At 51.5% G+C, this 27,849-nt stretch overlaps 2 protein-coding genes across 6 annotated transcripts; one reads left to right on the top strand and one right to left on the bottom strand.

The window, feature by feature from the left end:
• On the bottom strand, positions 1 to 8,751 carry FBXW5 (F-box and WD repeat domain containing 5). 4 transcript variants are annotated; one of them, XM_063144458.1, is made up of 10 exons: positions 8,698 to 8,751; positions 8,024 to 8,243; positions 7,461 to 7,680; positions 6,370 to 6,527; positions 5,562 to 5,736; positions 4,605 to 4,753; positions 3,988 to 4,501; positions 3,470 to 3,617; positions 2,358 to 2,570; positions 1 to 1,550 (listed from the first exon to the last, which is right to left on the bottom strand). In XM_063144458.1, exons 3-10 carry the CDS (start codon positions 7,651 to 7,653, stop codon positions 1,319 to 1,321), a joined length of 1,782 nt encoding a protein of 593 aa, XP_063000528.1. In that variant the 5' UTR covers positions 7,654 to 7,680; positions 8,024 to 8,243; positions 8,698 to 8,751; the 3' UTR covers positions 1 to 1,318. The 4 variants fall into 4 exon arrangements, with proteins under 4 accessions (XP_063000528.1, XP_063000530.1, XP_063000527.1 ...); XM_063144460.1 differs by lacking the exon at positions 8,698 to 8,751 and having other exon boundaries at positions 1 to 215; positions 1,277 to 1,550; positions 8,024 to 8,300; XM_063144457.1 differs by lacking the exons at positions 8,024 to 8,243; positions 8,698 to 8,751 and adding an exon at positions 7,906 to 7,986.
• C8G (complement C8 gamma chain) lies at positions 7,653 to 27,625 on the top strand. Of its 2 annotated transcripts, XM_063144462.1 has the most exons (8): positions 7,653 to 7,704; positions 9,636 to 9,816; positions 10,872 to 11,023; positions 11,786 to 11,856; positions 12,320 to 12,421; positions 19,275 to 19,376; positions 20,036 to 20,074; positions 21,439 to 21,723. In XM_063144462.1, the coding sequence occupies exons 2-8, from the start codon at positions 9,676 to 9,678 to the stop codon at positions 21,462 to 21,464; spliced, it is 633 nt and encodes a 210-aa protein (XP_063000532.1). In that variant the 5' UTR covers positions 7,653 to 7,704; positions 9,636 to 9,675; the 3' UTR covers positions 21,465 to 21,723. The 2 variants fall into 2 exon arrangements, with proteins under 2 accessions (XP_063000532.1, XP_063000533.1); XM_063144463.1 differs by lacking the exons at positions 7,653 to 7,704; positions 11,786 to 11,856 and adding an exon at positions 13,177 to 13,238 and having other exon boundaries at positions 9,615 to 9,816; positions 19,272 to 19,376; positions 21,439 to 27,625.
• The last annotated feature ends 224 nt before the right edge of the window (positions 27,626 to 27,849 follow it).

Raw genomic sequence — 27,849 nt, forward strand, 5'->3', positions numbered from 1 at the left:
TTGTGCTTTCAAGAAGTTTTATTGAGGCCAGGCTGCGCTGCGGAGACCATGTCTCCTGTGTTCCAGAAGCCCCTCCCCTTGGCGTGCTTCCTGGAGCAAGGCCACAATCCGCAAGGATTAAGCTCAGTGCCTGCATCGTTCGAGAGGCAGGGGGGAGGAGGTGCTGGTCACCGCGTTGTAGGCAGCTTCCTGTGCCTTTCTCCACCCCCCAGTCCCTGGAAGACAAAGCAGATGAGCTGGGTGTTTTTAAAGTGCGTTCAAACAACTGCTGCAAAAGGAAGCTGTGATTCGTAGCAGGGGTGGGGAGAAGCTAGATCTCCAGATGTTCTGGACTTCTGGGAGTTGAAGTCCAAACATCTGGACTTCCGCCCACCCCTGGTTTACAGGCTGTGCTGGACTGGCTCTGAAGTGCTTCCAAGCTGTCACATGCTGCAACGCTCTCTCTGTGTGTGTGTGTGTCTTGCCTCTTTTTCCTTCCGAGCTTCCCCCAACCCAAACTTGGCTCCTGCCTGTGTTCCTCATCCCTTCCCAATCCGCAAGTAACGTGAGAAGGTCACCAACAGGGTGGGCTGCTGGAGAACGGGGCTTGAATTAGGAGGGGGATTAGTGGAATTCACATCTGCCCCAGCTTCTGAAACAGTGGCTAACAGGGGTCATCACAGAAGGCAAGAAGCCTCTCCCCCTACCCCCCTATCATTTGAGGACCGCTGAGGAGCTAGGCATGGTTCCAGCCCCGGGCCCATCACCTCCCGGGGTCCTGCAGGCCTTGCCCACTTCAGGACACCAGCTGGCCTTCATTCAGCTGTGCGTAGCAGCAGCTTCCTCCATCCCAAAGGTCAGGGAGTGAAACTCAATCCAGCAGAGCAGCTGCAGCAGAGATTTGTGGAGCTGGAGGGCAGCTCTCCCTCCCACCCCCCAAAAACCAGCTGCCTGTGCTTTGAAGAAGCAGAAACCTGGCAGGGGAAACTTCCAAGGTTGAATTTCCGCTTGCTGTGTGGGTGCAAAAGGCACAGGGGCCATCCTGGGAAGAGAGTTGGTGCCCCTACGTTTCCTTATCCTCACCTGTGACGGTCTAGCTTGGAGGAGGCAGTCGGGGAGCCTCTGCTGCCCCCAGGAGGCAAGTAAAGCGTTGCCTGCAGAGCTACGTGAGCAAACCTAAATGAACCACACAGTGAACGCAGTTCAAAGAGAGGTTGGGGGCGGGGGGAGTCCCCGCAAGGCCTCGAGCCCAACCTTAAATGCGCCTCAGCTCTCACCAAACGCAGCTGAGCCTCACCGACTGCGCGGGTGCCGACAACTGCCTGATGAGCCCCCAGGCTCAGGGTCTCTGGTTCGTGGCCCAGGAGAACAGGGGCTTATGGGCCTGGAGGATCCGCGCAGTGCGGGGCGAGCGCCACACTTTGATGGTGCTGTCTGCACTGGCAGTCAGCAAGAGTTCCTGCTCCATGGGGCTGAAGGCCACAGAGTTGACCACGTCGTCGTGCTGCAGCTTGGCCACACAGATGTCGTAGTGCCGGTCCCAGATATAGCCGTGTCGGTCCTCAGCCCCGCTACACAGGATAGGAGAGAGGGAAACGGTTGAAAGCTGGAAACACCACAGCCGTACAGTTAAAGAACTCACCAAGTTTCTAGCCCTCCGTGTGTGACTGGTAGCCACGGCAAGGGAATTCTGCTTGGGAAACAGCTTAATTCTTGCAAGCCAAAGTAATTCCACACACCTGCATTTACTGCTGGCATTTACACACCTAGTATAGTTCTCCCAGTTATTTTGGGAGTTGTCTTTCTGGGCTGAGAGAACGGGGGTTTGGACTTCTAAAACTGGACAGGGCAAAAGCTTTTTATGCAAATGGCCGCCTCTAGTGCAGGAATCCCTCCTCACGGGCTACAATGCCTCGAGCTGATAGGAGCCATAAGCCAACATCTCTGGGAGGCAACATGGGGCTCGCCCCTGCGGCAGGGGAGGAAAAGACCCAGGGCCCCCTCGGCATACCGTGAAGTTCCACCAGTCCCAGACTTGTGGTCTGCCTTCCACCATTTGAAAACACAAACCTGTTTGTTTATTCATTAAATAGAGGTAGAAAATAGTCGGGGGGGGGGTGTTTCTGCTGGCAAAGGCCAGAATTGGCCCTGGCTTGGGCTCGGAGTGTATTATAAGTAATCAAACTACATGATCATGTACTGAAATGCGCTTCTCCTTTTAACAGCAGATGAACTTACCTGCTTTTGCTTACCTCTTTAGTTGGGAAGGTCATAAATTTACCGCACCAGGATGTACGAATGATGGGCTAAAACGGAAAGGAACTCAGCCCCACCCCACCGCCTCCTGCCTTGTGCTTCCTGCCAGCCCAGGAGCTCACCTGGCCACGAAATCCCTGCTGACATCGAGGAAAACGAAGAAGAACTCGTTGCTGGGCGTGTAGGCCCGGTGCGCCCTCAGGGCCCGCTTCACTTCTGTCATGGTCTTGAGGTCCAGCACGTGCAGGTCGATCTCTGCAGCGATGGGGGGCGGCTGCAAAGGGTCGGGAATGACGCAGTCCGGGGGCCAGGCGCGGCTGTTCACGTATAAGTACCTGGAGAGAGCAGGGAGAAGGTGGCTGTTCCTGGGCTGGAAGGGGAAAGCCAGGCGCAGCATCCTGCTGGGCACTCAGGGTGTCCTGGCACAGTCCCCTGTGTCCACAGGCCCGTCTCGGGCTGCGACCCCTGGGCATCACAGGCATGTGCTTTGACTCAGGATGAGGCAGGAATAGCCAAGGCCACCGCTGCCCTGCGTGGAAGGGGCAATTTCTGTCCGCCTTTGCCAAGCTGTGCAGCTGCGGGTCCCCGTCGGGAACTAACAGGCCGCCTTCCCTTGATGCCAGTGCTGCTGACGTTCTGACAAGGCAGCCCTCTCCTAAACACAAATGGCTGCCCACCATTCCTCCCCCCTTTGCCCTGTTTTTCTAGCTTGCACTGAGCAACTAGCACATCTTTCACTTTAAAAACACGGATGCTGCATTATATTACGCCAGACCAGCGGTTCATCTGTCCAGGAGCGGCTCCGCAGGGTCTTGGGCAAAGAGGGAAGGGTCCTTGCCAATCGCACTGCCTGAGAATCCTTCAACTGGCGATGCTGCTGGGGATTACAGGGGAGGGCTTGTGGCTCAGCGGCGGAGCCCTTGCCTTTCACGAAGAAGGTCCCAGGTTTGATCCCGGCAGCATCTCCATGCAAGGCAGGAAGAACTCCTAGCTCAGTATTGGCTTTATGCTAGCTCAGTATTGGCTTCGCTCGGACTGCTAGTGGCTCCCCCAGCTCTTAGGCTGACAATAGCTTTCTCAGCCCTGTTACCCAATTCCTCCTTTCAAATGGGGACTATACCTGGGGCTTTCTACACACAAAAGGAACCTGGGGACATTTTACCCACGAACTAAGTTCCTTCCCTTCCTCCTAGCTCCACATCTGCGGCAGTATATGGCCGGGAGTGCTCCCTACCTGTGGTCTGGGGAGAGGCCCATGCCGATAATATGCCCATGGATGTCAATGATGTGGTCCAGTGAATCAAAGAACTTGTCAGAGTTTCTTTCCTCTCCGAGGACTGGGCCAGTGGTTGTCATCTGGTGAGGCAGGATCTGCTTAATGCCTGGAGAAAGAGAACATGGTTGGAAGGAAGAAAGAAGTGGAGTTGATGCAATGAGACCGGCCGGGCTGTGCCTTGAGCAGCCTTGAGTGCTCGGAAGAACACCTTTCCTTCTTGGATCGGAACAAAAGGCCAATCATGCTTCTGATGTTGGGCAGCCGGGCAGCTCCAGGAACCTCTGAAGCAAGGCATGGAAGCCAGCCTCCCCCACCCGGTAGTTTGTTCCTAGAACCTGGTAGTCAAGAGGTAGGCAGCGCCTGAGACTGGAGGTTCCATTTAGCTACCCTAGCCAATAGCCATCGCCAGATGCCAAATCCTTCAAGAGCCACCTGAGCCCTCCCCCTCTAGGGGCCAGGCCACCAAGCCCCCGTACCAATCTGGTGTGGTGAATAGGTGAGGCACCCGGTGGTGAAGATCAAGTATTTCTTGTTGCCCCCCTCTGTGCAGAGCAGGTTGGGCTCGGGGGGCTTCGTCCTGTTCTGGGCCAGGAGCTGAGCCACCTTCGTCTCCAGCTCCAGCTCCGTCATGACTGGCCGGACACGGCCCTCGATGACGTCATTCAGGAAGCGGTCCAGCCCGTCCTCAGCTGCTGCCGCCTCGCTCTCGGCTCCAGGGGGATTCTCCGAGCCCCGCTCCTCCTCTGCTCTCTGTCTGGCCGGCTGCTGCTGGTCTTCCTCCACCTCCTCTTCGCTGTCGCTGCAGAGGTCGATGACCTTGCAGGGGGCAGCAGCGGCCCTGTCCCGCAAGCGCTCCCCGTGGCCCGGCACGAGGCCGGGGGTGTCGTAGCGGCTGCAGTCCACCACCATCACGGTCCGGATGGTGCTGGCGTTCAGGTTCTGGATCTTGAAGAGCCTCTTCACCACGTTCATGTTCTCACACTCGATCCCCTGCAAGTGGGAAGGTGGGCCAGGTGAAGCCACAGAGGCTCGGATTCCACCCCCCCTCCACCCAGACGCAGCCCCCTGCACCAGGGAAGCCGCCCGTGCGCACCTGGAAGGCATTGTTCAGCCACAAGACGGAACACGAGGTTAGGTAGCCGATGCGGTGCAAGTTGCCGGAGATCAGGTTGGTCTCGTTCAGCCAGCAGCCAAACACGTCGGCGGGCTTATTGCGCACGCGGGAGAGGAGCCGGAAGTTCTCTGGAAGGAGGACAGGGAGGGCTAGAGGCTTACCCGGCCAAATGCAGCATGTGAGGCCAAGGTTTGGCAGGAGAGGAAGCACCCCCCGGAGTGGAGAGGGACAGAGGAGATCAAGGGGAGGTTCGCCCAGGCACCTGGAAGGATGTCCGGCAGAATCACCAGGGGGCTGTGCGAAAGCACTCGGAACGTAAGGAGAGCCCTGGTGTTGGATCAGACCAAGGGTCCATCTAGCCCAGCGTTCCATTCACACAGCGGCCAACCAGCTGCCACAGTGAGCAACCCACAAACAGGACACGCTCCCATCCCCCAGGGAGAGAAGCAGGACTGAGGCTGTGAATGAAAAGTAATCCCGGGCGGAGAGGGCAGGCCGAACGCTTTGCAAGCAGAGCCTGTTCTCATTGCTACCATTCCTGCCTTTGAGCACAGCAAACTGGTCCTAAACCATGCATCTGAGCCAGCCTCTGGTGCCAGCTCTACTTGGTCCGGTCCTTGGCATTTCCACAGGATAGCGTGACCCGGGGCGGCTGGAAAAGCTCTCTCCCCACCCGAAGCCCAGCCTGGGGGCAGCGGAAACTGCTGCTGAAGGCCAAGGGTCAAAAAGAAGAATTCTCGGACCCCATCACAAGCCTGTCCTATGGCAAAGAGGGGGGCTTGGGGAAGTGCCCTTGCTGAAGGAAGGCCGGCCCTTGGCTCCTCCTCGGAGCTTCCAGCCTTTCATCACCTCCGCTGCTGTATGGCAAAGCCACAGTCCCAGAGAGGCACGATGGCTTGGGAGGCCCTGAACCTGCAGGCATGGGGTGTTTTTTACCCAAGCTGATGACTGCAATCTCGCCCGACGAGGAAGTCCGGGGCCCTATGAAAACCCCCGAGACGAGGAGGAGGGAATCGTCCGCGTTGAACTCCGAGAACTGCGTGTAGCTCCAGTTGTACTCCTTCATGCTGGCACTGTGCAGCAGGGAGAGCTGGAGGTCGTTGTTCCAGATCTGTGGAGGAAGGGGAGGGTCCGTCACTGCTGGGCCCGAAAGGGCTTCATTTCAGCCCCCTACCCCACCCTGCATCTTAAGAGAGGATGGAGAGGTTGCATTGGCCCAAGACCACAATGCTGCGGCCCAAAAGTGGGGAAACCGTGCCGTGTGGGGTTGGCTGCAACTCCCAGCTCCCTACGAAGATGGGCTCTTTCTGTTTTGCTTTAAGGCACAACTCAGAAGTACATTCCATGGTGTTCAAGGGGGCTTACTCCCAGGTAAGCGTGTATAGGATGGCAGCCCGAATTAGATTGTCAATAGGGAGGGATAAACTTTATTTATTGTCCCTTCGGGACTCGCAGAAGTAAATGATACAAAGTAAGTGACATCGTGACAACCTGTGTTAACTTGCGGAACTTGTCCAGGTTGCAGAATTTAGATTAACTGGGACGCCTAAGTTTGGGTTGTATATAGTATGAGAGATTCTCTGATGCTCTCTCCCCTTTATCTTCTCCCCATAAGCAAACGCTGCTCTATTTTTCAGGGGTTGCTGTTAGGGTCACAGAGGTAACTAACTCCAAACAGGTGAAACGCATCCCGCGTCAGTGTTATTAGCATCTCTGTCCCTTCCTGCCGTGCCGCTGCTTTTACCTTGACGGTGCAGTCCTTGGAGCAGGAGGCGAACATGTAGCCATTGTGGGAGAAGCTGAGGTGGACGACCTGGTCGCTGTGCTCCTTCAACGTCTCCACCTCCACGCAGGGGATGGTGTCGTACAGCCGTTGGAACTCGCCGTACCAGGAGGCTGCAGCTGCAGCGGAAGAGAGGGGTGGGGGGAGGATGGGACACACAACCGCCGGTTGTAGACCTGAAGGCAATGCAGGTCAGCCAGCCTTCATAATGTTTACACCCTGCCTGTTGCACCGACCGGCCTCGAGGGTTGTGGTTAACTACGTTTATTTACTGCCTTTCGCCCAGAAAGTGTTTCAAGGAAAATCAATGTAAGAATCATTAACTGAAGAAGCTTGTGAGAAAAACAGAGAATGGTACACAATACAAGACCACCAAAAACCAAAAAAATGGGACCAGTGAATCAAAATCTACAGCGGAGCGCCAGTTAAGGCTGGAATCCTGTGGCTGTTTAGACAGAAGAAAGTCTCCCAACTCTGGGGAATGCTGGGAGTTGTCGGACTTTTTTCTGTCTAAAGAGCCACAGGATTCCACCCTAAAAGGATCTTGAATATTGTCAAAAGCTACCGAAGCCAGAAGAGAACGAGACAGTTGTGTTGCTTGGAGCCTAAGAGTTAGCAAGGAAGGCGCTTGGTGCTCTTTCACAATTTGGGGGCCACCACTGAGAAGACCCCTTCTCCAGTTACCCAAAAAGGCCAGCTCATGCAGGATTTATTTGTTCAGTTGATCCTTCCCCAAGAATAACACCATGCCCTGTTATCTCCCACAGCTCAGTACCCTTGAGGTGCACTTCATCCTCAGCTAAACCTCCTCCCCCAAGATGGCCATCCCCAAGGCAAGACCATGCTTGCATCGAAGCCATCAGACTCTGATGAAGCCTAGTTGCCAAGAGGTTTTGGCCCCGTTAAATCTAGTAAGTCAACAGCAGCAGGAGGGTGGCGGACATGGTGGCCTCTGACTTCAGCTAGCCCTGCCAGCCACAGAATTGGGGGGCGATGGTGCGCTCTGTCATGCTTCAGCAGCCGTAGCCCATAGGGAGCGAGGCAGAGCCTACCTGGGTGTCGTGGGACGTCTCGCGCTACTCTGTAGTATTTATAGAAGAGTTCCTTCCAGAGGACTTCGTCCTGAGCTACTGCGCGCCACTGCCGGCAGGCCAGTCCCGCCGAGAGCACATCTGCGTAGTCCAGATACAAGAAGATCTCGACGAGGATGCTATCGGGGAGGAGGGGGTTAACCCCACCATCCATCGTTTCATTCTGCAACTGCCCGGCTCCCTGGAAGGCCAGAGGAAACGAAAGGTGGGTTTGGGCAAATGTAGTTCCAGAACAGAAGGGGTTAACATAGCCTTTCCCCAACCCGGCACTGCCCAGATGTGTGGGACTACAGTTCCCATGGGCCATGCAGGCTGGGTATGATAGGAGTGCTGAGTTGGGGAACGCCGTGTTAAGATCAAAAGAACCAGGTCTGTGCCTGGTCATCTGGGGGCAACTTTCACTTACCAAAGTCAACCCTAAAGCCTCCGTTTCTAACCCTTTGTTTTCATGCTACGGAGTCCAGATGCCAGGAGTTGGCATGGCCACGCTCCGTCTGGAACCATGCGACGCTTTCCCTACTCACCACTTGTGATGGCCTGTTGGAGGGCAGCTTGTGCGTCAAAGTGCCATCTTATCCCACACGTTTGTCCAGGTGTTGCTGCTGCTGCTGGGTGGGAGAAACGGGGAGGGGTGCAATTCGTAGCTTCTCCTTGCCGCACCCCCCTCTCCGCTCCGACACCCTCTTTGCCTTATGTGGAACTTTCTGTCCTGCCCTTCCAGGGTGACCCTGCACACGATCCTCCCTGTGGGGCGAAATTCAGCTGAGAAGTGGCGCCTGGCCAGGAGGTCACTGTGCCAGCCAAGCGTGGCTCAGAGCGGCTTCAGACCCAGGTTCAAGTCCAGCACTCTGAGGACGACACTTCACTCGCGCTCTCCCTCCCTCCCCCCTTCTCCCACCCCTCGTAGCCCCCACTTCCTTCCCCCTCACAGACCTTTCCCCTGCCCCTCCCCCAGAGAGACCCCCTCCCCACCCCCAAATAGGGCTCCCTGCCCTCCTCCACCCCTTTCCCTCTCCTGCACCCAAAGATATCCCTCCTCCCCCACCCAGGCACCCCCTTCCCCCTTGCCCCTCCCCCGTCCTTTATCTTTCCCAGACCCTCCCCCACCCATTTCCTCTTCCTCCCCCTCCCTATTTTAGGGCTCCCCTCCCCTCCCCCCAATCTCGCTCTCTGGCAGCCCCCCTTCCCTTCAACAGACCTTCCACCAGCTGCTTTTCCGTCACTTCCGCCCCCTCTCTTCCATTTCCACTTTTGCCCCTGGGGCCGATCCCTCTCTTCCTGCTCTATCGTTGCAGCTCTAGGCACTCTCTCTCTCTGGCTCCCTGGCGCTGGAGCGACGGCAGAGCGGCTCGTTCCCTGCCCAGACCTAACGAAAGGAGCCCAGAGCGTGGGGGTGGGTGGAACCCCGGTCCTGCCGCAAGGGGGTGCTCGGCTGCTACTTGCTTTCTCTGCAGCCTGGGATGCTCAGGAGCGCAGCAGCTGGTAGTTTAAAGCAGGGCTGTTTTACAGATTATTTGCAAATCACTCTGGGAGCTTTTTTTTGGGGGGGGGGGTTAGGAGTGGGATAAAAATAATCTAAATAAAGAAATAACTGCTCCGGGAGGGTGGGGTGGCTGGTTGGGGCATCATTTGCAAGGAGTGGCCTGGGAATTGCAGGGGGGGGGGGTGTTGGCAGCCCCAGCACCTCTGCAGGGCATCCGGTTTGGCAGGACTGACCTATGGCTACTATTTGGGAGACCTGCTGCATGGACGCCCCCCCCCCCCCCCCCCGGGACCTGAAGCCTTGGATTCGAGATCCAGGGCAGGCTGCTTTGTCTTCCTCTCTGTCTTCCTCGCAACGGATTGCAAATGCAGAATTCTGTCTGACTAGACCCACAAATGCACACCACCCATGTTTAAAAACACACACCAAACAATCATCTTGCTGGGATTTTTTTAATGATTTTCTTTTTTCTTTTGGCATTCCTCTCGCTCCTGGGGATTCCATGGAAGTTTCTCTCGTCTTTTAGCATACTGGTTACGACTCCCATAGCTGCCGGGGCAATGGCTCCCTTTCGGTGGACCTTTGCCCCTGACCTCTTACGGGAAAGTTTGCAGAACTGATTAATAACTGACCAGGTCGCCCTGCCTCCGCAGCCTGCAGGTGTGCCCTCAAGCAGGCCACTGCTGCCTGGCCATGGAGCCCACTGCTTCCCTCTTCCTCCTGCTGCTGCTGGTGTTGGCTTCGCCCGCCAGTGCCCAGCGCCGCAAGAAGCCCCCCGCCCGGGAGAACCCCATTGACAAGGTCCGAGTCCAGGCAAACTTCAACTCTGGCCAGGTGAGTGACTCTGGGGGCAGCTGGAGAGATGCGTTTGGTAGGGGAAGCAAAATCATCTTCGTGATTCCCCTTGGGAGGCGTGAGAAATGGAGGGGGCACACCCTCTCCCAGGCATTGGCTGAGATGTTGTGATATCATGGCATGTTCAGAGACAGCCATGGAGGAAAACCCGGAAGCTTCTCACAGTGGTAGCACATTCTGGATACTTTCATCCCAGTGTTCCCAGATCCTGTTAGAACACCCCTTCCCAACCTGGTGCTTGTCAAGCATGTTGGACTACAACCACCAGGTTGGGGGAACCTGCATTAGAAGGCTGTTATTTCATTTTGCTGTTCACAAATCCCAATTTAGTTTATCTGTCACTCCGCCTCAGAGTGTTCTCTGGAGCAGAAAGTTCCAGAAGCACTGTTTTTCAAAAGCCCCGAGCAATCTGGCAGTGACGTGGGCCGTGAGCCGGCAAGTGCAATCTTTCCACACTGGAGTGTTTGTTCCGGCCTCGTCCATCGCCTTTCCTTATCGGCTGCTCCTGCTTGGCGTGGCAGAGCTCCCTCTGCCAAGCCGCTGACAAAGACAGCCTCAGTCTCACCTTGATCCCTTGACAGGATTAAAGCTTCAGAGGTCTAGGTGTGTGCACCTGTATACAGGTGCGATCTTGATCCCCCCTCTTTTAATGTGCATGCATGATAAGGAATCCTGTTCGACCACAGACGACTTCAACCTGGTGCCCTACGGATATTTTGTGCCACAGTTCCCAGCACGGCCAATGCCCGGGGTTTATGGGAGTTGTTGTGCAAAATAACTGGATGGTAATAGGTGGGAGAATGCGCCTTCATTCCAATGCAAAACCGCCGACATTTCTCCCATGGTCAAAATTCCATTCAGTTAAAGAACGCCCCCCCCCCCAGTCCATTCACCCTGCAAATGTTTTGCATCCAGCTGCTGTAAATTTGTCTCATCCAAGACAAGAGCCTTTGGGCCTCCTAAAGACTAATAGAGGCTGCAATAAATGTCTGTGCATGTGCGGCAATATTAGGCGAACGGTATCTCCTTTCCAGTTTGTGGGGAAATGGTTCCTGGTTGGGGTGGCATCTCGATGCAACTACCTGAGTGAGAACAGCAACCAGCTCGAAGCCACGAATGTGGTCGTGTCTGTGCCCAGCACACCAACAGTCCTGAAAGCCTTGCTGGTGGACACCTTCCGCCCGCTGTGAGTATGCCTGAGGGGGGCTGGTACACTCAGCCATGCCTAGATGGGGCATGGGAGCATTTCTTTCTATATTTGATTTATACCGCACCTTTCTACCAAGAAAAAAGGGTTAGACAAGGTGGCTTTTTGAGCATGTCTACATCAAGGGAAAATCACATTGCTTACTGGGGGGCATTTGTGCTTCCTGCTTCTTTCGCTCGATTGTTATGGGCTGCATTACACGGGTGGAGAGGGACGACTACAAATTTTGAATTGAATACCTCCACTCCATTCATTTTCACTGAGACAGCACCATCTAGTGGTAGAGGATACCACTCCCCCCCGAATATTACTACATTAAAAGTGATTCTTTTAATAGTGGGATTTCCAGGGGATAGCACAAGAGACATCCTGGTCATTGTCAATGTTGTGTAATGGACCCACAAACTTCCATGAGTGCATCACAAGCAATAAATCACTCGTTTAGAGGAGCCCACAATCATAAATAAAACTTTATTAAACCACAATCAATTAACGATAATAATAAGCATGAGAAAGAGAGAAAACACAAGCTAGCTTTGGACTCTGTTGGAGCCAAGACAAGCATGTCTGCTGCTCTCTATCTTAAAGCCTTCCTGAACCTGTTGGTCTCCAGATGTGTTGGATGATGGGTTCAGGAAGGCTGCTTTTATCAGCGGCTCTCCCTAGGCGGTCCCTTGCTGGCTTGGATCCGCCGGTGGCATCTTCGTGTTGAACGTTTTGCCTCCTCCTTCATGCCCGCAGGGATGGCCACTGCTGGAATATCAAGCAGATGTACTTCCCCAACAAGGTTCACGGCCGGTTCCAGTTGAAAGGTACGCCTTGGGCTGCGTGGATGTTCTGAGTAGGTGTGTATGGATTTTCCGGACAAGAGTTCTGCAATGAATTTGTTTATTGCAGTCTTTGCCCAGATGGAAAAAGCAAGGTCTGCAAGGTATATTTTCAAAAACATAGAGCGCATCAAAACATATATACAAAAACATCCTTTTTTTGCTCTATTTTATTTTTACTGTGACTTGCTTTGCTTATTATTATTATTATTATTATTATTATTATTATTATTATTTTAAATAAAAGCGTGATATAGCTATGAGACAAGCCATTGTAAGCTAAACTAAACTTTGCTCCGTCTGCTCGTCATTTCCATGCTGGGGGAAGCCTCACCGGTTGGATTTCTGCCTCTTGGGCTGCTGTTAATGGGCACAGAGTCTTTTGCGGCCGGCAAGAGGGTGCCCAGGGCCCACTTCCTTCCTGGGTTTCTTTGTGGTTCCTCTCCAGGCCGCGGCAAGCCGGTGGACGTCGTGGTGGGAGAAACAGACTACAGCAGCTATGCCATCGTGTACTATCAGAAGGACCGGAAGATCTCGGCAAAGCTTTACGGTGGGGAACTCTCGATGCCCCCTCTTGCCAAGGGGGGTGTTTATTTTTGCACACAAGGTCCATTTGAAGTCCCATTAATTAGGGTGACCATATGAAAAGGAGGACAGGTCTCTTGTATCTTTAACAGTTGTAGAGAAAAGGGATTTTCAGCAGGTGTCATTTGTATGCATATCGCATCTGGTGAAATTCCCTTTTCATCACAATTGTTAAAGCTGCAGGAGTCCTCCTCTGCAGGACTCCTGCAGCTTTAACTGTTATGATGAAGACAAAATTTCACCAGGTGCTACATGCATTCAAATGACACTTGCTGAAATTCCCTTTTCTATACAGCTTTAAAGATACAGGAGCCCTGTCCTCCTTTTCATATGGTCACCCTACATTAATTCTGTGCAGCTGGAGGACATGGTGCTTCCAGGGCAATTCCACTCGCTGCTCCTCCATAGCTGTGCTTCACTGTGAGGCTCTGCAGAGTGGCATTGCCCCGTGATCGGAAAACGGGCTCATGGCAGCAGCTGAAGAAGCTAAGCGCAAGGCGGAGGTTTGCAGAGATGGTGTGGGGGGGGGCAAAGGGGGGGTCAGACTTGGGGCGGGCTGAGGCGAGGCAAAGAGCTGCCAAAGTTGCAGAGGTGAGCCCCCTCAACCACTTGGTCCGGGTGTCCCCAGATTACATTGAAAGCAAATTTATTCTAATTTGTAAACCAACCAACCACGGTCTGCTGTGTGTGGCAAGTGAAGTGAATTTCTTTTCACAAAAGGGCTGCTGTGAGTATCCAGTCATGGAGGAGGCTTCTCGTTGCATCTCTGTGTGAATCCCTGGAAGATGATCAGTCTCTTGCTGGACAGGTGGTGATGGTGGAAGGGGTAACTAGGCAAGCATGGTCTCTTCTGGGTTGGGTAACTTTTGACCATGCCCAGTGGTGAGGCGGAGCAAGCAGCATTGCCTGCCTTCCAAGGAGATTCTTTGTCGCGTCTCCATCTGAGTCACTGTTCTGACAGGCCCCCATTCCAATCAGGGCAGGATAAATTTGACCTGGTCTCTTCACAGTTGCACTATTCAATCCCTTGAAGTGGAGAGAAGCAGCTGAATGGCCCACCCTTTGAGGAGGTGGCCCGTTGCCTCTCTGGATGAGTCCTCTGCTTGGGGCTTCTGTTTGGGTTAAATCATCTGAAGGAGATGAATCTGAACATGTTTTTGATTGTCCTAATGTAGAAGGGGAGCAAATAGGCCATGAGTACAGGATAGAACAGGATAGCCAATCAAAGAGGCTAAAGTACATCAGGAAAAAAGGGAGACGGCAGAGACAGCTGGGGAGGGACTCCGTGTATAGCTGTTTCTACGCATACACTAGAAGCCTCCGAGCCAAAATGGGAGAATTGGGGTGCCTGGTTTCAAAGGAGAACCTGGATTTAGTGGGCATTACAGAAACCTGGAGGAACGGAGAGAACCAGTGGGGATACGGTCATCCCTGGATACAAACTTTACAGGAAGGGCGTACTGGGGGCGGTGTTGCTCTCTACATCAAAGAGGGCATTGTGTCAAGTAGATTAGAGCACCTAAACGAGGAAGACTCTTCCACAGAAGTGCTGTGGGTGTCAATGTAGGGCCCCAAAACTAATGTAGTGCAAGGAACGTGCTATCGTCCTCCAGACCAAAATGCTCAGGGTAAGCTTGAAATGGAAGACAAAACCAGGGAGGCCTCCAAGCGAGGAAGTGTTGTACTAATGGGTGACTTCAACTATTCTCACATTGACTGGACAAATGCATATTCCAGTCATGACAAAGAGGATAAATGTCTTGATGTCCTAAATGACTGTGCCCTGGAACAGTTGGTCATGGAGCCAACCAGAGGGGAGGCAACCCTGGAGTGGCGTTGACTGGGGACTAGTACAAGATGTAAATATTGTTGAACCAATCAGTGCTATTGATTGTCAGTGCTGTGTTGACCACAGTGCTATCAGATTCAATATATGCTTAAGTGGGAAATTGCCCAGGAAATCCAACACATTCACACTTGACTTCAAAAGAGGAAACTTCTCTAATATAAGGGAACTGGTGAAAAGAGAGTTGAAAGGTGGAATCAAGAGGGTTAAATCCTTGCAAAATGCATGGGGCTTACTCAAAATTACAATAATAGAAACTCAATTAAAATGTATTCCACAGGTGAGGAAAGGTAGCACCAAGTCCAAGGTTCTCAACCTTATTGACAAATTGAAAGCGAATAAATCACCAGGCCCAGATGGCATCCATCCTAGAGTTCTCAAAGAACTCAAATATGAAATTGCGGACCTTCTCACAAACATATGCAACATGTCCCTAAGCTCAGCCTCTGTACCAGAGGACTGGAAGATGGCCAATGTAACACCAATTTTCAAAAAGGGATCCAGGGGGGATCTGGGAAATTACAGGCCGGTTAGCTTGATATCTGTTCCAGGTAAATTGGTTGAAAGCATTATTAAAGACAAAATTATTAAGCATATAGAAGGGCAGGTCCTGCTGAAGAAGAATCAACACGGCTTCCGCAAAGGCAAGTTCTGTCTCACTAATCTACTAGAATTCTTTGAGAGTGTCAACAAACATGTAGACAGGGGTGATCCAGTGGACATTGTTTACTTGGACTTCCAAAAGGCTTTTGATAAAGTCCCTCACCAAAGACTCCTGAGCAAACTTAGCAGTAGGGATGTGCTCCGCTCCGATTAGAAGCGGCAAATCAGAAGCGAATTGGCCTGCTCCACCTTGCCCAGAGGTGGAGTAGAAGCGGACCGGGGACCCGTAGAAGCAAGGCAAAGAGAAGCGGCCATTGGCGGAGCGCTTCTCTTTACGCGGAGCGATCCAATCGCCATATTGAAAAATTTTGCCCATAGGATTGCATTGCGGAAAAGAATCGGGGATAACTGTGTTGTTTTTTAAGCTATCTTTCTGAAACTTATTGTGCTTAGAGAGTCATGGATGGGGGAAATTTTGAGCCTACTCTCAGCTCTCTGCGTGCTGCGGTTCGCTTGCTAGAATTTTGGGAAAAGTCGGGTAAACAAACAGGGACAGCGGATAAACCGGCAGTTGTTTTTTTTTTTGAAGCGATGACAGGCACATTCAACTCCCAATCCTGATGAGAATTGATCACCTCATGAAGCATCCTCCAATCCCAGCGTTGGAGGGGGGGGACTAAGGCAGAGGCACCCTCAGAGCTTTGAGCTCTCAGCGTCTTGTGGGTTCGTGGGGAGAGGAGTTAGGTGCTGCTGCTGTGTTTGGAGATAGATTAGATTTAGCTTGGCGTGTGTGTGTGTTTGTTTGCTTCTTTCTGACTTTTTGCTTAGTTTGCTCTGTGCTTTTCCCTTACTTTGATTTAATATAAACTTTATTTTTAAATTTTGGAGTGTTTGTTTGTTTGTTTGGTTCCCCCCCTTCCCTCTCTTAAAGCCTGACTGTGTTTCATCTTCCTTCTTTCTTCTAAATACAAAAAAAAAAAAACCCAAAAAATTATTCTCTATTTCTTCTCTCTGTTACTTGGACTGTGTGTGTGAGACTGTGTTATTGTGTGAGTGTGCTGTGTGCACTGTTTGTGAAGATGGGGGACACTTGGCTCAGCAATACTACAAATGAGAAAGATCTTGGAATTGTTGTAGATCGCAAGCTGAATATGAGCCAACAGTGCAATATGGCTGCAAGAAAGGCAAATGCTATTTTGGGCTGCATTAATAGAAGTATAGCTTCCAAATCACGTGAGGTACTGGTTCCTCTCTATTTGGCCCTGGTTAGGCCTCATCTAGAGTATTGCGTCCAGCTCTGGGCTCCACAATTCAAGAAGGATGCAGACAAGCTGGAGCGTGTTCAGAAGAGGGCAACCAGGATGATCAGAGGTCTAGAAACAAAGCCCTATGAAGAGAGACTGAAAGAACTGGGCATGTTTAGCCTGGAGAAGAGAAGATGGAGAGGAGACATGATAGCACTCTTCAAATACTTAAAAGGTTGTCACACAGAGGAGGGCCAGGATCTCTTCTCGATCCTCCCAGAGTGCAGGACACGGAATAACGGGCTCAAGTTAAAGGAAGCCAGATTCCAGCTGGACATCAGGAAAAACTTCCTGACTGTTAAAGCAGTGCGACGGTGGAATCAGTTACCTAGGAAGGTTGTGGGCCACACTAGAGGCCTTCAAGAGGCAGCTGGACAAGCATCTGTCGGGGATGCTTTAGGGCGGATTCCTGCATTGAGCAGGGGGTTGGACTCGATGGCCTTGTAGGCCCCTTCCAACTCTGCTATTCTATGATTCTATGATTCTATGATTGAGCATTTCAAATCATTTTTGGGCAAAGCATACACACTTCTTGTCCCATTTCCCTACATATAGTATTAGTAATATTCTTATACATATTATTATTAGTATTAGTATTATATTCTTATACATAATATTGTAATTAGTATTAGGGTGGCATCTGGGAGGGTGCCTGCTTCAATTTTTTTTATCTGTCAAACCGTCGGAGAACAGCCCATGTCTGCAAATGGGGTGTCCAATTTTCATAAATTCCCCCAAAATCAGGGGATGATGGGACTGCCTTGAGTCTTGGCATGCATGTGTATCCCTGGATAAGCTGTCATGGTGGCGAGTTTGAGGTTTCTAACATGCAAATTGACGGAGCTATCGAAAGGGGTGTGAATGGGGTGCCCGATTTTCATAAATTCCCCAAAACTCAGGGGATGATGGGACTGCCTTGAGTCTTGGCATGCATGTGTATCCCTGGATAAGCTGTCATGGTGGCAAGTTTGAGGTTTCTAACGTGCAAATTGACGGAGCTATCGAAAGGGGTGTGAATGGGGTGCCCGATTTTCATAAATTCCCCAAAACTCAGGGGATGATGGGACTGCCTTGAGTCTTGGCATGAATGTGTATCCCTGGATAAGCTGTCATGGTGGCAAGTTTGAGGTTTCTAACGTGCAAATTGACGGAGCTATCGAAAGGGGTGTGAATGGGGTGCCCGATTTTCATAAATTCCCCCAAAATCAGGGGATGATGGGACTGCCTTGAGTCTTGGCGTGCATGTGTATCCCTGGATAAGCTGTCATGGTGGCGAGTTTGAGGTTTCTAACATGCAAATTGACGGAGCTATGGAAAGGTGTGTGAATGGGGTGCCCGATTTTCATAAATTCCCCAAAACTCAGGGGATGATGGGACTGCCTTGAGTCTTGGCATGCATGTGTATCCCTGGATAAGCTGTCATGGTGGCAAGTTTGAGGTTTCTAACGTGCAAATTGACGGAGCTATCGAAAGGGGTGTGAATGGGGTGCCCGATTTTCATAAATTCCCCCAAAATCAGGGGATGATGGGACTGCCTTGAGTCTTGGCGTGCATGTGTATCCCTGAATAAGCTGTCATGGTGGCGAGTTTGAGGTTTCTAACGTGCAAATTGACGGAGCTATCGAAAGGGGTGTGAATGGGGTGCCCGATTTTCATAAATTCCCCCCAAATCAGGGGATGATGGGATTGCCTTGAGTCTTGGCGTGCGTGTGTATACATCCATGAGGTGTCATGGTGCCAAACTTGAGGTCTCTAACTTTAACAGAAAAAAAGTTGTATACTTTTTTAGCTTAATGCAAGCCTATGGGGGGGGGAAACGGAGCTCCGATCCGGATCCGGAGCTCCATAGCGGGCATAGGCGGAGTGGGGGCGGAGCGAAGTGGCCCGATCTGCAAATCGCGGATCTGGAAGAGAAGCAGAGCTGGGGGTCCGTGCACACCCCTAGCAGTCATGGAATAAGAAGAGAGATCCTCTTGTGGATCAGTAACTGGTTAAAGAACAGAAAGCGGACAGTAGGAATAAATGGTCAATTCTCCCGATGGAGGGAAGCAAATAGTGGGATCGCTGTTGGGACCAGTTCTTTTCAACCTGTTTATAAACAATCTGGAATTAGGAGTGAGCAGTGAAGTGGCCAAGTTTGCTGATGACATGAAATTATTTAAATTTGTTAAAACACAAAGGGATTGTGAAGAGCTCCAAAGGGATCTCTCCAAGTTGGAAGAGTAGGCCTCCAAATGGCAGATGCGGTTCAATGTCAGCAAGTGTAAGGTGATGCACGTTGGGGCAAAAAAAACCTACTTCAAGTATAACCTAATGGGATCTGAGCTGGCGGTGACTGAACAAGAAAGAGATCTTGGGATTGTGGTGGACAGCTCGATGAAAATGTCAGCCCAGTGTGCGGCCGCTGTAAAGAAGGCAAACTCCATGTTAGGCATTATAAGGAAAGGAATTGAGAATAAAACGGCCAGTATCGTACTGCTCTTATACAAATCGATGGTGCGACCACACTTAGAATACTGTGTACAGTTCTGGTCACGACACCTAAAAAGGATATCATAGAGCTGGAAAAAGTGCAGAAAAGGGCAACTAAAACGATCAAGGGCCTGGAGCATCTCCCCTAGGAGGGAAGGTGACATCAAATGGGATTGTTCAGCTTGGAAAAAAAGAGGTTGAGGGGAGACATGATAGAGGTGTACAAAATTATGCATGGCGTGGAAAATGTGGATAGGGAGACATTTTTCTCCCTCTCCCATAATACCCAATGGAGTCTGATGAGTGGGAGAATCAGGACAAATAAAAGGAAGGACTTTTTCACACAGTGCATAGTTAAATTATGGAACTCACTACCACAAGATGCAGTGATGGCCACCAATTTGGATGGCTTTAAAGGGGGGTTGGATAAATTCCTGGAGGCAAAGGCTGTCAATGGCTACTAGCCCTGATGGTTGTGTGCTATCCCCAGTATTTGATGTTCTCTCCATCCAGCCAAGAGACACACAGGGACAGGGACTGCGGGGACAAGGGTAGTACTGAGCATTACAAGTCTTATTTTTGACTCCCGAAAGGACGAACCATCCGGGTCAGCCAGGCCATCATGGGAACATTTGAGCGGCATGTGGCAGCCATTGGCATGAACGAGGACGTTACCTTTTACTTCCCTGTCTATGGTGAGCTGTGGGCTGCCCGGGGGGGGGGGGGGCTTTGAAGCAGCGGGGTGGGGAGGGGGGCATGTAGCTTCCTGGCCGAGCCCCTCCCTTGCAGGCAAGCAGGCCCCACTTCAGTGCCCGGCGTCTCCGGTTCAAAAGGGACCTTTGGGAAACAGCCAACTTCTCCCAGAGCCCCTGGAGAGCCCTGGCTGCTGCTAGCCAGAGTAGGCCCAGTCTTCTCAAACCTGGGAACCTCCAGAGGTTTTGGACTACAAACACCATAATCTCTGTCCATTGGCTATGCTGCAGTCCAAAGCATTCCAGGCTGGGGGACGTTGGAAGGCTCACTTCCTCTGGGCTGAGTTCTGGATTCTCTTCTCAGAGTTCTGGGATATGTGAAGGAATATTAGAGTCTCTGGGTATGTGCAGAGTGCTTTCCCCTTATCGCTGAATAATTGCAACTAGACCACGTTGAAAGAGATTCTAGGTCAGAAAATGTGAATTTTCTCAGGCATGTTGTTGTTGTTCATCAGCATTGCATCCATTGGGGTACACTGCTGTCATGGTTCTAGTTTAGTTCCTTTTTGAGGGCTGCTCACTTGGGGGCGGGGCGGGGGCTTTTAGTTCAAATGCAAGAAAGATGCTAACTTTTTCCTCTTCATTTTGATCCTTTTTTGCAGGGTTTTGTGACTCTGCTGACGAGTTTCACTTGTTGGATGGTGAGTTGCAAATTTCCGCGCGCCTCCCCTCCTGCTCCTCTGCCCCACACGCCCAGCAGCAGGGCTGTGTGTGTGTGTTTTATTCCTTTATTTATTCCTTCCTTCCAAGCTATTTTATTCCCATATTCAGTCCAAAGCTTCCCAGAGCAAGTTACAAGAATCAATAGTTAGAGAGTTCCTGCCCTCAGGCTTCGGATCTGAATTCTGCACGTCATTTTGGTACTGGGTGGGATAATTGATCATCCTGAGGACCTGCCTCATTAAAAGCACATACACACACAGACCTAAGTTGCTAGTCCTTATGGCTGTGAGAATAGATTTGAAAGCATGTGTGGAGTCAGACGCTGGGGGGAGAAGTGGGGCCTCTAGGAAGTATTTGCAGGGTTCAGAGACTGGGTTATCTCTTGCGTGCTCCTCTTCGCTCCTTGCCCTTCTCCATGATTAGGGGAAGTTCTAACTGAAATTACTGTTGATTGGCTATCCTGAATGCAGAGCCTGGTGCTGATTGGTTGGGACACATACAGAGCAGGACCAATGGCCGTGAGGAGGCGGAGCCTCCCACTCAGTCAAGCCCTGTTGGGCAAATGCATGCAAATTAAGATTCCTTCTTCTTCTTCTTCTTCTTCTTCTTCTTCTTCTTCTTCTTCTTCTTCTTCTTCTGCATGCAACTTATTCAGGCCAAAAATCCAGCTTTTCTTGGCATGGGATCTGAATGTGACGTCTGTCTCTTTCTAAAGGCCTAGCGCAACTGTGTCCACCCTTTGGCTGTACAGCGTGGGTGATGTTTTAAAGGCTCGAGCGGCCTTCTCTCAACATGATGCCCTTCATATTTGTTGGACTGGAACTCCCATTGTCCTCAAGGCCATCCTGGCTGGGAGTGATGGGAGTGGCAGTCCAACTGCAACTCCCAGGTGGGGGAAGGGGACATACCCCTGGCTACAGGTCCTTAATGTGAAAAGGGGATTGGCTTAGAATGCCAGCGAGAGGCTTTGAAAAACACCTGGGCAGTGGGTGGAGCCTGTGGTGTGCAAGTGGGCGGAGTCAGGGCAGGGCCAGGTGAGCCTTTGTCAAGTGAAAGGACAGAACCTGGTGGGTTCCTGCAGGGCAGGGGCAGATCCTAACAAATCAAGGTTTGATGCTCACGGAGTTGGGAAATAATGTCCTGATCAATACATCTGTGTTGTTCAACAAAATGCCCGATATTGAAACCGAAGCAAAAATATCTAACTGCAATTACCTGCTGATTGGCTTTCTGGGATGCACTGGGGCTGATTGGTTGGGATACAGACGGAGCAGAGCCAATGGCCTTCAGGGGCCAGAGCACTGCCCCCTCCCCCAGCCCAATCCTTCTTTCTGCTTTTCAGAGACCAAGTACACAGGGAAACGGTGAAGTCCAAGGAGATGGACAACGGCCTACACAGGGCCACGTGGGGAGGAGCAGTCCCTGTTGGATCCGGCCCTGCCCTAACAGGGGACAGTGGTGCAGACCTAAGGAATAAAGTGAATCCAAGGAAAACAGTTTTAATGCATTCAAAAAAAGAAAGCGTGGCTTGTGCTGCCAGGCTTTAAGGTGTAGATTTTCAGTATCTAAGGCCTTCCCTAAAAGCCACGCCGGCTAGGGGTGATGGAAGTTTTAAAGCTATCCACCAATCTGGATGGCTTTAAAAGGGGGTTGGATAAATTCCTGGAGGAGGCAAAGGCTATCAAGGGCTACTAGCCCTGATGGCTGTGTGCTACCTCCAGTATCCGAGGCAGTAAGGCTGTGCGCACCAGTTGCTGGGGAACATGGGTGGGAGGGTGCTGTTGCACTCATGTCCTGCCTTGTTGGTCCCTGGCCGATGGCTGGTTGGCCCCTGTGTGAACAGAGTGCTGGACAAGATGAACTCTTGGTCTGATCCAGCCTCAGGGCTCTTCTTACGTTCTTATGTTCTTAGTCCAACACATCTGGAGGACACCAGGTTGGGAAAGGGTGGTGTAGACAGGCTGGATTTTATCCGAACCTGGCATGTTTGCAAAGCACAAGATGACTGTCACAGACTTCTTCTTCGACTCAGGAGCTCAAATCTTGCGTGGTGCTGAAACTGAGCTTGCAACACCATTGCTGTGGCCGCATCAGAGGAAAGGACCTGAGCTGTGTTACGAAGTGTGAGTCAGCTGGCAGAGGGCCGGAGGCCAGCTGCAAATGTCTGGCTGATCGGCTCGCGAAATGCAGTGCTTTGGCTTTTGATTTGGCCAATGGGTTCGCAAGACGCATCATGCAATGGCAGCTGGTTATGAAAAGCGCGTTGCTCAGGAGACGTTGCAGGTGAAATGGAAGGAAATGTGGGCTAAGTCGAGAGGTGAAAGGACCCCCGCCACCCCGGTTGCAGTTGGGAAACTGGCAGGATCTACACGACTGCTTTGAAACAGTTTATAGCCTTAGTGACAACGGTTGGGGCCCGGGACACAGAGCTCCACAGGCGGTTTTCAAACGGTTTTCAAAGGGTCACATCCTGCTTGGTGTAGATCTGGCCTGAGTCTCCAAATGCCCGCAGTGATGCAGAACGGCCACCTGACGGTATCCAGCGTTCCCCTTTCCAAACACAGCTACATTTTCCGCTGGCCTGATTTGCCCAGGTCACGTGCTCCCCTGGTACAGCCTTCTCCAACCTGGCACATTCCAGATGTGTTGGACTACAAGTCCCATTACCCCCCACGTGCAGAGCTTCCGAGGTGCTGCATGGGTGGTGACCGCTTGCGTGAGGCCGAAGGGAGCGTTCTCTCGGCAGCGGCGTTGCCTCTCTTGCCCCGGCTGCCATGAGGCCAGGCGTTCCCGTCGCCCGTTGTTCTGGGGCTGGAACTTTCCACCGCACTCGGGGTTGTGCTGAGCCGGCAGCGCTGAGCCCCCCTCCCCCCCGCAGAGCGCCTGTGCTAGCAAAGTCTGCTTGATGCTATCATTCCTGCTCCGCTTGTTTGCACGTGTTGTTTACCCACAAAAACCTCATGCTGTGCGCTGTGTGCCTCCAGGCTGCAGAGCCAGGATGTGTCCAGAACCAAAATCCCGCTTCATCTGTTGAATTTTGCATTGAGGTCTCCACTGCCACCATCTCTGAGCGGACTGACAGGCGGCCATTCAGAGGTTTTCTCCTGGCCTGGGTCTAAAGTAGCAAAGGGAAAATTCCTGTTCTTAAACATTTCTGCCTATCAGGCTGCTGTTAAAGGGACAGGACCTGAAAAAAAGCAGTGTGGCTGGCAGAAATACGACAGGTGTAGCTTCTAGTGGAATGGAGTAATGCCCAAGGGAAGGCCTGTTTGGTTTTGTTCTGACTTCTCTTTGTGCGGTTTTTGAAGGTGCCTATCAGAAGAGAAAAGGTGGCAACTTTATTAGCAATAGAGAGCAGTTTCCCCCTCTTTTATGTAAGTGAGGGTGCAATCCTAGGCATGTTTAAACAGAAAAAAGCCCTACAATTCCATGGCTGGGGCATGCTGGGAGTTTTAGGACTTTTTCCTATCAAAACATGCCTCGGATTGTGCCCTGAAGGGCTGAGTCTATATGCCTTCCTTCCTATTGCCAAATGGGGATGCCAGTGGGCATATCTTCTGCCCTATATGTAGCCGGGGGAATTGGTGTGTGCGTGTGTGTGCGCTTTCGCCCTCGTAGTAGTGCAGTGTTGGGGCAATGCGCATTCGCTGAGCTTTGCTCCACTTTTCTCCGCTCTGACTCGGTTGCCTTCTTTGTGAGGGTGGGGGGAGGCTGCCGTTGGAGTTGTGGAATGTGACACACACACCCCGTCACTCTGCACTGCAGCCGTGGGTGGGGGGCAGCAGTGAAAAGGAAAGCTGTTCCCTTACGCAAACAACTCTTACATAACTTTATTTTGGCAAGGCTGAACAAAGCTCTTGGAGTGAGTGTGTGTGTGTGTGTGTTTGGTGGTGGGGTGGGTGTGAGATCAGTTGACAAGGGGGGTGAGGGAAATTGCAGAACGGCTCCTGCTGAGAGTTCAACGCTTCTTACACAATCCTAGTCTAGCCTTGGCTTTCAAAAATTGTGCACTTGTGACAATTTTACACTCCCCCCCCCAAACACACACACATGAAGGCGCTCAGAGCAGTTTTTGTCTTGGGGAGGGGGAGTGTTGCTTCATTTCGTGTCCTAATCGAGGCTTTTGCCAGGTACACCGGGGGAGGGGGGGTCTCTTCCTAACACTCTGCCTCTCCCTGTTGCAGAAGCAGCAGCAGAGCCATGGTGCGGCTTCTCTGGCTTCCTTCAACGTCTCCCTTCAAGACTCCCCCCTCTCCCATTCCCGTCCACTTCCATCGGCGCCCATCGCATATTCTCCCCCATGTGGAACGTCAGATTGTAGGTCTCCTGGGGCAGGGATCTCTCCCCTTGGACTTCCTAAAAGGTCACAGTGGCGCTGTACAAACCACGGTTGCAAGAGTCGTTTCAGCTCCGGTTTTGTTGGCGGCGGCGGCGATGGACAAGACACCAACTCCATCTGGCCAAGTGGCAGCGTGCAGAGGGAGAGCGCGCCCTTGCACCGACTTCCTTTGGCACTTGTGCAAAGCAGGGGCGGTGGACTCCAAGGCCTCTTTCCAGTCATGGGGTGGGGTGGGGCGGTCCCAGCCAGACCCCAAACTCATCAGCCCCTCGGGCTCCGATAGGAACATAAGAACAGAAGAAGTGCCGTGCTGATGAAGATGCAATTGCAAATAGAATGGTCATAAAAGCCTTTTAATTTGATCTCATAATGAAAATTGCAGCCTGCGGATGATGGTGCCACCACTGACAAGGCTGTGCATCTGCGAGTTGAATCTCCTGTATCAGCAGACCCCAACTCTGGAGAAAACTAACCAGAGTCCCCCCATGTCACAGATGTCTTCACACAGTGCAGAGTCAAATTATGGAATTGGCTACCACATGATGTAGTGATGGCCACTAATTTAATCCACATTTAGCAAATATCTCACAACTGTACCAGGGCTTTGACATCTGGAGTCTTCATGGGTTTAAGGATCAGCATCGATTCTCCCACCCCCATTCTTTTTGCTGGTTCCTTCTCATATAATTCAATTTTACTGCCAGCAGATGACACTGCTTTATAGTATGTTTTCCATTTATTATTGCATTTTCAGGATTTTCTAAAATGATGGGTTATTATTATTTATTGCATTTGTATGCCACCCCATAGCTGAAGCTCTCTGGGTGGTTTACATAAGATTAAGACACCTAAAAACAATATACAAAAATTAAAAATCACAAAAACATACAATATACACATACATTTAAAACCGCTATAACAACTTAAAAACAAACAAACTATGAGCCTAAAAAAACCAGACCCAGGCTCATCACATATTGCTAAATGCCTGGGAGAAAAGTCTTGACCTGGCACCAAAAAGATAACAATGTTGGTGTTGGGCGGGCCTCATCAGGGAGATTGTTCCAAAGTTGGGGGGCCACCACAGTGAAGGTCGTCTCCCTTGTTGCCATCCTCTGAGCGTCCCTTGGAGTAGGCACCCGGAGAAGGACCTTAGATGTTGAGCGCAGTGTATGGGTTCATGTCGGGAGAGGCGTTCCATCAGGTATTGTGGTCCCAAGCCATGTGAGGCTTTATAGGTTAAAACTAGCACCTTGAATCGGGCTTGGAAACATACAGGCAGCCAATGCAAGTGGGCCAGAATGGGTCTTATATGGGCTCCCACTTGGAAACAGTCTGAGAGGCATTGGAGGTTGATGCCGTCATGAAAAGTACCCGCAAACTTCCCCGAGTGACCAATCATGAGTGTGCAATAAATTGGTTGTGTGGAGAAGCTCTTCACTTTCAAAACAAATTCCCAGAGATAGACTATCAATAGTTACTAGTCCTGATGGCTATAGATTAGATATATACACAGAGGAGTCTCTCAGTCTTGCTTCAGTTCTTCCCTATCAAAGGACAACACCATATTCCCTCGGCTACTTATAGCCAAGATTGTGGGTTCGGCAATGTATGGGTCTCAGTTGCACAATGCAGATAAGGCGTCCTTTGAAGTCCTTCAAATCAAATTCCGGGGAATTACCTTTGCAGTCCCTGTGTCTGGACGCAGGCCTAATTTCTATGGAGGCTTGAGCATGGATTTGTTTGATAAATCTTTGGCTTAAACTGTCCCCCCCACCCCCTATAGGATTGGGACCATTGACCCTAACAGTCAACATGGAGAAAGCTGTTGATGGAGAAATTACTGACATACAGTTTGACAGCTAGCAGAACAAGCAAGGCATGAGTGCAAAAGCAACCTCCCACCCATATTCTCCAGCAACTGGTGTATACAGGCTTGCTGCCTCTGATACTGGAGGTAGCACAGAGCCATCAGGGCTAGTAGCCATGGATAGCCTTCTCCAGGAATTTATCCAACCCCCTTTTAGAATCAGAGAATCAGAGAATAGCAGAGTTGGAAGGGGCCTACAAGGCCATCGAGTCCAGCCCCCTGCTCAATGCAGGAATCCACCCTAAAGCATCCCTGACAGATGGTTGTCCAGCTGCCTCTTGAATGCCTCTAGCGTGGGGGAGCCCACAACCTCACCAGGCAACTGATTCCATTGTCGTACTGCTCTAACAGTCAGGAAGTTTTTCCTGATGTCCAGCTGGAATCTGGTGGCCATCACTACATCCTGTGGAGGTGAAATCCATGGCTGAGGTCTGTATTGTGTGAAGAAGTCCTTCCTTTTCTCTGGGCTGAATCTCCCACCAATCAGCTTCATGGGATGAGCCCATTGGGTTCCAGTATAAGCAGAGGCAGCGTGTCTATGGGCACGAGTTGCTGAGGAACGTGGGTAGGCAAAAGCTGCTGCGCTCATGTCCTGCTTGTGGGTTTCCCATGGGGGCAGCTGGTTGGCTGCAGCATCTGGGCCCTCCGACGGCCCAGAGATGACCTGCGCGTGCTGATCCTCACCGCAGAGATGTCTGGATCACAAGGTACATGTGGTGGGCTGTTCCCTTCACGGCTAGCCCAGCACTGTGAGGAGGGAGGACGGGGAGGCCACACCTGTGGGTGATTTTTCTTATGCTTTTCGACATTTACAGGGACACGTCACCCATCTGCCCCAACCACCAAGAAAACATTGGCGAATCTCATAGCTCAGTTCTACCCAACCCCGGGCTCTCAAGATGCATTGGAATGCAACTCCATGCTGGAATGGGCTACTAACTGAATATCTGAACCAACAGGGCTCTTCTGATGTTCTTTGCCACGCTAGGTAAACAGAACCTTCAAGGATAGATGCAGTCTATCTCAGACTGCTGTACTATGGGCACGAAGTGTGCTTTTGGAGCCCAGGGGCTGGCCTAGGTGGGCCGTTTGCTCTGATCCAGCAGGGCAGCTCCTATGTTCTCACCTAATCACCGCGAGGCTGATTCTTGCCCTTGCAGCAGTACGTTCCTTTCTAGCAAGGGCCGCGAGCCACAAAACTGCGGTAAGCTCCTGGCATGTGGCGAGGGATTACGCCAGGAAAGGCCAGGGGATCACCTGGAGCTTCTCAAATGTGGACTTTGTTTTGTTTGCTTATAGCAGGGTGATCTGCTGAAAGGGGCAATGCAGCTCTTTGTCCGGGGCAGAGGAATGGAAAACATTTTGCACGCCATCCCTTTTGAACCGTGTGCGCTGCGTGTGACCACACACTGCTGTCTTTCTTTCCCCCTCTGCTGTCGGCCTACAGCCTCTTTCTCTGCAGGGGCCGTGGGGCTGGCTGGAAAACCATGTTTAGCCTGCGGGATTTTAAACCTTCCCTTGCTCCAGCTGGGAATAGTTCTCTG

This window comes from Elgaria multicarinata, chromosome 19, assembly GCF_023053635.1.
Source record: "Elgaria multicarinata webbii isolate HBS135686 ecotype San Diego chromosome 19, rElgMul1.1.pri, whole genome shotgun sequence".
Taxonomy (NCBI): Eukaryota; Metazoa; Chordata; class Lepidosauria; order Squamata; family Anguidae; genus Elgaria; species Elgaria multicarinata.

Coding starts and splice junctions, on each gene's coding strand:
- FBXW5 (XM_063144458.1), bottom strand. CDS start 7,653: ATGGATGGTGGGGTTAACCCCCTCCTCCCCGATAGCATCCTCGTCGAG. Junction 6,528..7,460: donor AGACGTCCCACGACACCCAG/GTAGGCTCTGCC, acceptor CTTCCGCTGCAG/CTGCAGCCTCCTGGTACGGC. Junction 1,551..2,357: donor AGCAGGGATTTCGTGGCCAG/GTGAGCTCCTGG, acceptor TATCCTGTGTAG/CGGGGCTGAGGACCGACACG.
- C8G (XM_063144462.1), top strand. CDS start 9,676: ATGGAGCCCACTGCTTCCCTCTTCCTCCTGCTGCTGCTGGTGTTGGCT. Junction 11,024..11,785: donor GTGGACACCTTCCGCCCGCT/GTGAGTATGCCT, acceptor TCATGCCCGCAG/GGATGGCCACTGCTGGAATA. Junction 19,377..20,035: donor CTTTTACTTCCCTGTCTATG/GTGAGCTGTGGG, acceptor CCTTTTTTGCAG/GGTTTTGTGACTCTGCTGAC.